A 10,940-nucleotide genomic window follows, 5' to 3' on the forward strand; every position below is an offset into this window, starting at 1 on the left:
TATTTTTATAATCAATTCTTATTACGGGTTCTTCCTATATTGAATCTTATTGACGGGTTTTTGATTTATAAAAATAAATAATTGGGCTATATATAATTTTCCTCAATTTTTAATTATTTATTTATTTTTATTTATTATCAAAATAACTGATGGTGAATAAGTATCCCAAATTCCCAATTGAACAACGGTTGATATATAGCCTTTAAAAACATTTCTAGCGTGAAACCAAAGTAAAATAGTTTGTTTCATCAACGGAGAGAATTTAACATCCTTTTTATTTATATCTCGAAAAATCCTACCATTCACCTCATTTTCCACAAATGACACGAAATGACATAAATTACCTTCTATCCGATTTTGAGGACAAGTCCGAGAAACCTTAAAAGCCTTCAAAAAATAACCCCACGCTTTAAAAGCATAAACATATGCCTCTTTCTTGCAGAAAAGGCATATAATTTTTTTGATATTATTTATATCTCAGAATATGTAAGGAATCGTCAAAATTAGCCCAAAGCATAAAGCTGACTTTGGGGGGCGCACCTGATTTCTACAAAAACTTCTCAGAGTTGCATACATCCTCATCCTGAAAGTGTAGATCTAACATTTCATAACAGGGAATTTATCAGAAAAACTCACAAAATGTTCTTCATCTCACAAAGAGTACACTTAACCTAATTCATTACTCGTTCTAATTATCCACATGCAGTTAAGTTCATCCAAGTTTGAAAAATCAATCTCTCATCATCAATCATATTAGCAATAGTTGCCTTTTTCTGACTACAACTTTATAGATTACAGGAAACTTAGTTTCAATGGCCAATACATTGTCCATGTATCTAACTATTAGGGTTGTTCATGGTCGGTTTTGGTTCGGTTTCTAGCCAAACCAAAACCGAAACCAATACTATTGGTTTCTAAAAGTCTAAATCAAACCAATCCATTAACCATTGGTTCGGTTTCCAAATGGTTCCAGTTGGTTTCGGTTTTTCCCAGTGGTTTTTGGTTAACCAATAATTATGTCAAACCAAAAAAAAATACACAAATTTACAGATAAAAAAATCGTAGTTGCCGATAGTATTGGTTTACACAAATATACAGACAAAAAAAAAATCAAGAATAGTTAAAGCTTACTCTAATTCTAGAGATCAAAAGAAGATATATAATATATCTTAATTTAGTTATTGACAAATAAAAAAGAAGGAAGACGGGAAGAAAAAAGTCGAGTAGCAGCAGCTGTAGTTGGGGGTGGAGAAGGGAGGCGGCTGAGAGAAGGAGAAAGAGAAAGAGGGAGAGTATCATAATGAAATATTAGATTTAGGGTTTCTATTTATCCTCTAAATCAATGGGTAGAATCTAATACTTTTAAATCGACGGTAGAAACTAAGTTTAAAAATTAATCGGTTCCCCAATGGTTTTTGGTTCGGTTTTCAGGTCAAACCAAAACCAAACCAGTAATGTCGGTTTTTCAACTTTTTTTACCAAACCAATCCAAATCTAAATGGTTTGGTTCGGTTTCTTTCTTATTGGTCTGGTTCGGTCGGTTTCCAACGGTTAACCGACACCATGTTCAGCCCTACTAACTATATGATAATTGAAAGGGTTATTTAATGTTTGGTATCCAGCAAATGTCCAACACCTAGCTTTGGTACCCAAAATTAAGAATATTAAGCGTTGGTACCTAGATTTGACGTAGATCGTTTGGTCAAACCATTGACTTAACTGGCATCATTATTTTGTTAGTTCCCCTGTAACTTCTGTCATTTGAATTTTAAGTGAGTATATCTAAAACAATAACACTACCATGTTTTCTAGCCTTTTGAAATCCTCGGTAGGAGTTTTTTTTTTTGAGTAAAAAAGGTTGTATTAAAGGAAAAAGATTATACCAAGTTACAACCTAGGAACACATCTTAACATACATCACATGTTTAAGATTTTGTCTCAATTGAATAAAATGGAATTTACAGGAATATTTTCAAAAATATTTGTTTCTGAAAGCCACAATATGAGTGTTTGTCTAATAATTAAACAAAGTTCCTCCACCTCCTTGCTTCTACCACCAAACACTCTAGCATTCCTCTCCTTCCACACATGCCATATGATTGCATATATTAACAGCCCCCGAATCATCCTACTTCTTCCTTTCAAATTGTTTAACTCTCAGGCTTCAAATTGATTCAACACTGAATCTGGAACTACCCAAGCAATATTAAAACCCTTCATAAACCTAGACCAAACCTGAAAAGCATAATCACATTGTAACAACATATGATCTGCAATTTCCAAAGCTGCATTACAGAATACACAATACTCACTCTGCACCTCCATCCCCCTGTGTGTAAGCATAGTACGTGTTGGCAAAGAATGATGAAAGTATACCCAAACCATAAAACTGCCTTTTGGTGGAACATTTTTCTTCCATAAAAACTTGCTGAAATCTCCAACTGGCTCTTCCTGCACCTGTAATTCATAACATATTTTGACAGTAAAGCCTCCAAAGAACTCCACTGTATCCTCCTCTTCATTCAGCCCATGAACTGGACCCAATTCATTACATAGCATATCCCATTCCAACTGCTCCATTGCAGACAATCTTCTTCTTGAACTACAATACAAAATGCCATTCTGAATCATCTCTTCAACTGAATCCAATTTAGTGTTACAAGCCTTGTATACTGCAGGGTATCTATCGTTCAACAATCCCCCAACAATCCAATTGTCTAGCCAAAATCTCAAAGATTTTCCATTATTCAATTTGAATTCCAAGTGTCCCTGCAAAAAAGTGGAAGAGTTCATAATGTTCTTCCACACACTTCTCCCCATTGGCCTCACATCATCACTTGGCATTAAAATGTTTCCATTATTCTTAAACTTCTGCTGCACAATTTTTCTCCATAAAGCCCTCTTCTCCCTAGTGTACCTCCAAATCCATTTAGCTTTTAATGCTTTACTGGTTCCCCTCAAATTCTTGACTCCCAGCCCACCTAAAGCTTTAGGTTTACAAATCTTCAACCATGATACCCAGCACATCTTCCTCTTTTCATTACTAGAATCCTACAAAAAATTCCTCATCAATCTGGTTATCTTAACTTCCACCTCAACTGGCATATGAATAAGTGACAAGAAATATAATGGCAAACTTGCCAAACAACTCTTTATCAACACTAACCTCCCTGCCTTAGATAAAAAACTCTTCTTCCAAGTTGCCAATTTAACCTCCATTCTCTGCACAACTTCATCCCAAACTGAAGCACATCTGGAAGTTGCACCAAGTGGCAATCCCAAGTACCTTATAGGAAGCTTCTCCACTTTACAGCCTAATTCCATAGCTAGCATCTTTATCACTTCATCAACACCAACACTGATCATAGAGCTTTTATCCAAGTACAGTTTTAACCCTGTCAACATTTCAAAAGTATTTAGAATTATAAACAATCTCCTTATCTCCTCCACCTTAGCATTAATGAAAATCAAAGTATCATCTGCAAATTGCAGATGAGAAACCATGATGCCATTTTCCGCCACCCGAAACCCATGCATTTGGCCTCTTAAAACTGCATCCTTCACTAGTTTAGACAGTACTTCAACCACCAACAAAAAAAAGAAAAGGAGACAAGGAATCTCCTTGTCTCAGCCCTTTTGAAGACTTAAATTTTTCAGAACTGTTTCCATTCACCAAAACTGCAATATTAGCTGAAGTAATACACCATTTAATCCATGAAATCCACCTACCTCCAAATCCATGTTTCTCCAAAATCCTTAACATAGTCTTCCACTTAACACGATCAAAAGCCTTCTCCATATCTATTTTACATAGTACTCCTGGTTTTTTCTCCTTCAACCTGCTGTCAATGCATTCACCAGCTATAAGAACTCCATCCAAGATTTGTCTTTCTTTAACAAAAGCTCCTTGATTTTCTGACACCAACTTATGCATCACACCCCTCAATCTATTTGAAAGAACTTTAGACAAAATTCTATAAGCACTACTCAATAAACTAAGTGGCCTAAGTCTTTAGGTGCACTTGAATCCTCATTCTTAGGAATTAGAGAAAGAAAAGAGCAATTTAATCTCCAATCCCAAGTGCCATACCTGTAAAATTCCCCCATCACCTTCATGAAATCTTCTTTGATAATGGACCAACAACATTTGTAGAACTCCATGGAGAATCCATCAGGACGTGGAGATTTATTGGCACCTGATTTCTTAATGACTCCATAGACCTCCTCCTCAGTGAATTCTTTTTTCATCTCCATTTGCTCCCCCTCATCTATCCTTGGAAACTCCAATTTATCCAGAGTAAAAGCCACATTGTTATCTTCAGTATACAACTTCTGATAGAAATTCTTCATCTCCATCTTAATGATATTTTGATCAAAACATTCTACCCCTTCCACATCCAACTTCACAATAGTGTTTCTCTTCTTCCTAGCATTAGCTATTCTAAAGAAATATGAAGTATTTGAATCTCCCCATTTAAATTCATTTTGCTTGGCTCTTGAATGCCACTTCCTAGCTTCCATCACAGTAATGTTCTTCAGCTTCAACTTACTAATGTGGAACAAGGTAAAAGAAAGCAATACTAGATTGCTATAAGCAAGAAGAGAAGAGAATTCAAGCAAGAAGAGAAAGATAAGTTTTGTGTTTAATAATTTGATTGAGTAATAGATAGATCTTACAAGACTTAATATAGCCTTTATATAGGCTTGAAGAATAACTAAACTAGGAAACAGAAAACTAAAAGGAAATCTAAAAGAATCCTAAAAATAAGAAAGACTGAAACTAGGAAACCATGGAAGCCAAACCTCTAAGCGGAATCTTCTGGAATTGTAGTATGCCCTGCATCAGTCCCCCCTTCTAGAGTAAAGCTCGTCCTCGAGTTGTCCAAACAAACCAGAAGTTCATTGTCACCATGAAACGTAAAAATCTCTTGAACATTAAATGTGTTGGAGATATTCCAATCATTTGGTAGATCAATAACATAAGCATTATCATTGATCTTCTTTAAAACCTTGAAAGGACCATATTTCTTCATCTTGGTTTTGTTATAAGTACCCACTGGAAATCTCTCTTTTCTTAGATGTATCATCACGAGCTCCCCTTCCTTGAAGGTTTTAAACCTCTTGTGTTTATCAGCATCCTCTTATATTTAGAATTGGACTTCTCCAGTTTAGATTTTACTTCATTATGTAATTCAGTTGCTTTGTCTACAAAAGAGTCGGCTGCAGTGTTTGTACTCTGTGTGGTGGGTAAGGCTACCAAATCAAGAGTATGATTAGGTACTTTAGAGTACACAATCTCAAATGGAGTTTTCCCAGTAGAACGATTCACAGAAGTGTTGAAAGCGAATTCCATATGTGGCAATAACACATCCCACTGCTTACTATTATCCAGGCACTTAGCTCTAATCAAATTCCCAAGTGATCTATTAACAACCTCAGTCTGTCCATCAGTTTGCGGATGTGAAGTTGTGCTGAATTGTAGAACTGTGCCTAAGCGCATCCATAAACTTTTCCAGAAATAACTCAAAAATTTGGTATCTCTGTCAGAAGTGATAGACTTTGGAACCCCATGCAATCTTACTACTTCTTTAAAGAACAAAGAAGCAACATTAGAAGCGTCAGTTGATTTCTTACAAGCCACGAAGTGAGCCATTTTAGAGTAACGATCAACTACGACCATAACAGAATCATTACCTCTAGCAGTACGAGGTAAACCAAGTATAAAATCCATACTTATATCAACCCAAGGTGCATCAGGAACTGGTAAAGGAGTATACAACCCGGTATTTTGAATTGTACCCTTTGCTCTCTGACAGACCATGCATTTTTGTACGAACTTTTGTACATCACGTTTCAAAGATGGCCAGAAATATCTTTCTTCAATCAGGGCAATGGTTTTATCTCTCCCAAAATGACCACCAAGACCACTGCCATGTAATTCTCGCATAAGATGTAAACGTAAAGACCCTTGAGGAATACATAATCGATTCCCTTTAAAAAGAAAACCTTCTTGTATAAGAAAATCATCAACCCCATGAGTTTGAGAACTGCATTGATCCCATAGTTTGCCAAAATCTTCATCTTCTGGATAAATGTCTTTGATATAGTCAAATGCATAACTCTCATTACGAATTGTAGTTAATAGATGACTTCTTCTACTTAAGGCATCAGCAACTTGATTCAATTTGCCACTTTTATGTCTCACGGAGAAAGTGTATTTGTTGAGTGTGGAAAGCCATCGATCATGCATTCTGTTAACTTTAGCAGAAGTATTCAAAAACTTCAAAGCATGGTTGTCAGTGTTGACAACAAATTCCCTATGTATAAGATAAGTATGCCACTGCTTAAGAGATTGAACAAGAGCCAATAACTCTAATTCATATGTAGACCATTTCTTTTGTGCATCTGAATTCTTCTCACTGTAATATGCAATTGGATGACCCTCCTGTGATAATACTGCACCAATACCAACAACAGATGCATCACAATCTATTTCAAAAGGCTTGTTGAAATTCGGAAGTGCAAGAATTGGTGCCGTACAAAGCTTTTCTTTAAGAAGAATAAAGCTTTTATCCATTGCTTCCGTCCACTCAAACTTCTCCTTCTTGAGACAGTCAGTCAAAGGTGCAGAAATAGAGCTAAAGTTCTTCACAAATCTTCGATAGAAAGAAGCCAAACCATGAAAACTACGAACATCACGAATAGAAGTAGGAACTGGCCAATCTTCAATTGCTTGAACTTTAGAAGGATCGACATGAATACCATCAGTAGAAATCACATATCCCAAAAATGTTACTGAAGAAGCCATGAAGGTACACTTCTTCAAATTAACATATAAAGAGTTGTCAGCAAGAACTTGAAACACTTGTGAAAGATGTTGGAGGTGTTCTGGCTCACTGCGACTAAAAATTAGTATGTCATCAAAATAGACAATAACAAATTTACTGAGAAAGGGTTGGAGAACCTGATTCATAAGTCGCATAAAAGTACTAGGTGCATTAGATAACCCAAATGGCATGACCAGCCATTCATATAAACCTTCACGTGTCTTGAATGCTGTTTTCCACTCATCTCCACCTCGAATGCGTATTTGGTGGTAACCACTCGTAAATCCAACTTAGTAAAAATAATAGAGCCCGACAGTAAATCAATCATATCATCAATACGCGGGATCGGAAATCTATAAGGAATGGTGATGCGATTTAATGCTCTGCAATCGATACACATCCTCCATCCATTGTCTTTTTTACTAACCAAGAAGGCAGGACTGGCACAAGGACTGTTGCTAGGTCGTATCAAACCCTTTGTAAGCAAATCATTTACCTGTCCCTGTAATATCTCATGCTCAGCAGGACTCAAGCGATAGTGTGCTTGGTTTGGTAAAGAGGCTCCAGGAATAAAATCGATGCAGTGTTGAATATTCCGTAAAGGAGGTAATGCAGTTGGTAGTTCATCTGGAAATAAAACATTATATTGAAATAATAAGGGCTTCACCTTTGCAGGCAACTCAATCATAGGCTTAGAATCTTCATGGGAATGTAAAGAATGTTGTGGGTGCAAAGAACGAATAACAGTGGCTACGACAGCATCAGTCTGCGCACAAGAGTTTGAAGTGGAATTGGATGGACTAAGAACCTTGGTTTTCCCATTATGAACAAAAGTGTAAGTATTCTCGAATCCATTGTGAACCGCGTGAAGATCGTATTGCCAAGGTCTGCCAAGAAGAAGATGGGTTGCCGTCATATTAATGACATCACATAGAACTGTGTCTTCATAACCCTCAAAAGAGAATGACACATAACACTGAAGAGTAATCTTCTGTGTGCTAGAGGCATTAACCCATCCTACAATGTAAGGTTCTGGATGAGAAGTTACTGGTAGTTCAAGCTTCTTAACTATGTGATCAGCAATATAATTATCCACACTGCCACTATCAATTATCATCTTGCAGATTTTACCCCCAATATAACATCTTGATTTAAAAATACTGTGTCTCTGAGACTTGTATTTTTGAGTAAGAAATAATGGACGAATCATCCCAACAAACTCGTCGTCATCACCAGGTGAGTCTTCATCTTCGAACTCATTAAGCGCACCAGTGACTTCATTAATGAACTGAGGTTCACCAATCAAAGCATTGAATTTCCGAAAATCACTAGAAGTGTGCCCCGATTGCTGACATTTATTGCACTTATCTCCACGAAATTTTGTATAAGCATTATTAGCTCGCTGTTGCGGTGGAAATTGTTGTTGCCTGTTATGAAACCGATTCCCTGTAGTAGGAGGAGTTGGTTGCAGAGAGTGAGACTGCTGACCCGGCTGAAGATCAACTGGATTGGCTAAGATAGGTGTAGCCAGAGGTGGAGTATAAGGCACAATATGGCTAGGTTGTCGATGTGAATGTCTAACATCATCATAAGGAGGCCTGGGAATATTTAAAACAGTATCTGAAGAAAAGATTTGAGATGAATTGGTACCCCTGTAAGTATTTTGATAACACCCTTGTCTGGATGGATAAATCCTAGAAGAACGAATAAGACGATTTTCTATCTTAATAGCTTGTTGCACATCTTCGACCATAGTAAAAACTGAATGAGTCATACCATTTTGTATTAATCTATTCAGTCCCTCAATGAATCTTGCAACTAACTGTTCTTCAGATTCTTTGAGTTGATTTCGTGCGACCAAATTATAAAAATCTAACACATATTCTTCAACAGTTCGTGCCCCCTGCTGAATGTTTTGTAATTTGATGAAAAGTTGCTGCATAAAGTCTCTAGGTAAGAACTTATCTCTGATCAAAGTTTTCATACGTTTCCAAGTACGTATTTTCGGTTTGTTAGCGTTTCTACGATCATCATAGATCTTATCCCACCAAGATGCAGCTCCTCCTTTGAGTTTGTATGTCACAAGTTTAACCTTAGAATCTTCAGGGACTTCCATGAATTCGAAAAAAGCTTCTACCTCAAAGAACCAATCAGTTAGTTCTTCAATACGAAAATTTCCAGAGAAGTTGGGAATATCAGCTTTTAGTTTATATTCTGGTAAAGAACTGTAAGGGTTGTGACCAGTTTTTAAACGTCGTTCTTCAATCCAATTCTTCTCTAGATCGTTCTCACGTTCATCTTAATCATCACTGTCAAGTGCAGGAGAAACTATCTTCTTCTTTGAATGACCTATGAAACCTTCATACGGTTTCTTAATGTTTAAAGTACGCAATACATCTTCAGGTACTTCATCATTCTGTAAAAACTGAAGTATATCTTCTTTAGTTTTTCCTTCTAAGTCTACAAGCTCAGGCATATCCAAATCTAGATTTATATGTTTTGCAACCTGCAAAAGTTGATTCTGCATGGTGTCAAGCTTGGTATCTCTTAACCCTAATTTGTCCTCCATGGACTTCTCAAGAGCTTCAATAATGTTTTTTGCCAAAATCTCGGTATGAGATTTGATGAGAGCTTCGATTGCTGCTAGACATTTCTTTTTGTTGTTTATTTTGTTGTTTATTTTTTTTTTTTTGTATACGAAAAGGAACTAAAAAAAAGGACTGAAAGGTGTTGCGGAAGCGATGTAAAGGATCAAGTTATAGGATGAAAACCTAAAACTAAGCTCTGATACCAACTAATGTGGAACAAGGTAAAAGAAAGCAATACTAGATTGTTATAAGCAAGAAGAGAAGAGAATTCAAGCAAGAAGAGAAAGATAAGTTTTGTGTTTAATAATTTGATTGAGTAATAGATAGATCTTACAAGACTTAATCTAGCCTTTATATAGGCTTGAAGAATAACTAAACTAGGAAACAGAAAACTAAAAGGAAATCTAAAAGAATCCTAAAAATAAGAAAGACTGAAACTAGGAAACCATGGAAGCCAAACCTCTAAGCGGAATCTTCTGGAATTGTAGTATGCCCTACATCACTTACTCTGCAATCTTTCTCCAAATCGCTCTTCAGTTAATGGATAAGTTTCCTCCATCTGATCCAAAAATTCTATATTCTCTTTCAGCTCATCTTTCTCTCTTCTTACTCCACCAAATTCCATCCTACTCCAGTTCTTTAAAAAGTACTTCAAATTCTGCAACTTCTTAAAGAATATGAAACTATCGGAACCTTCAAACTTCATAATCCCCCACCATAATTCAACTATCTTCTTAAAATTCTTATGAAAAATCCAACTGTTCTCAAACTTAAAATATGGCTTACTAACAATACCTGGCTTAGTCAGCAACATAATTGGCTTATGATCAAATATCACTCTTGTAAGAGCCATTTGCACATCTTCTGGACACAACACATCAAAATCAACACTCAACATAAACATATCCAACCTACACAAAAGTGGATCCTCCTTCATATCAGACCAAGTATAATCACCTCCCAGCAATGGCATATCTACCAACTCCTGATTGTAAATGAAACTATTCAAGAAGTTATTGTTTCTACTTTCTTCCCTCCCCCTATTGTTTCTACTCCCCCCCACCCACCCACACACACACATTCCTCTCCTGACTATTTCTGACTGCATTAACATCTCCAGCATAACACAAAGACCCACTCCACCAATTCCTAACCTCCTTCATATCTCTCCAAAACATTTCCCTTGCAACGTAATCACATGGTGAATACATATTGCAAACAACAAATTTCACCCCATTTGATTTACCTGGCATTTTTAGGGGGCGATCCCGAAAGAATTAGGGGCGACTTTTTTTATTCCCAACCCATATCCAAGGTTAAGGGATGTCCAAAAGATAGAAAAATACGTTAATGCCCTTCTTTGATATTAGTCAGACTAGTATCTCAGTCCATTAGGATAGGTTCATTTTGGCAGTGTCCTTCAGACAGATACGAGAAACACTGTTCACCTAGTCAACATCAAAACCATCTATGTTTTTCTCTATATCCATCTTTTAATCTATCCATGTGATTTGTTGACTCCGGA

The 10,940-nt window shown here is 36.4% G+C and overlaps 1 protein-coding gene across 1 annotated transcript; it reads right to left on the bottom strand.

Annotated features, from left to right (window-relative positions):
- Positions 1 to 2,157: 2,157 nt before the first annotated feature.
- On the bottom strand, positions 2,158 to 4,521 carry LOC113306132. The gene is made up of 4 exons (XM_026555106.1): positions 4,091 to 4,521; positions 3,730 to 3,947; positions 3,214 to 3,578; positions 2,158 to 3,051 (listed from the first exon to the last, which is right to left on the bottom strand). Exons 1-4 carry the CDS (start codon positions 4,519 to 4,521, stop codon positions 2,158 to 2,160), a joined length of 1,908 nt encoding a protein of 635 aa, XP_026410891.1.
- Positions 4,522 to 10,940: the final 6,419 nt, after the last annotated feature.

The sequence above is a fragment of the Papaver somniferum genome, chromosome 8, assembly GCF_003573695.1.
Source record: "Papaver somniferum cultivar HN1 chromosome 8, ASM357369v1, whole genome shotgun sequence".
NCBI classification, from domain to species: domain Eukaryota; kingdom Viridiplantae; phylum Streptophyta; class Magnoliopsida; order Ranunculales; family Papaveraceae; genus Papaver; species Papaver somniferum.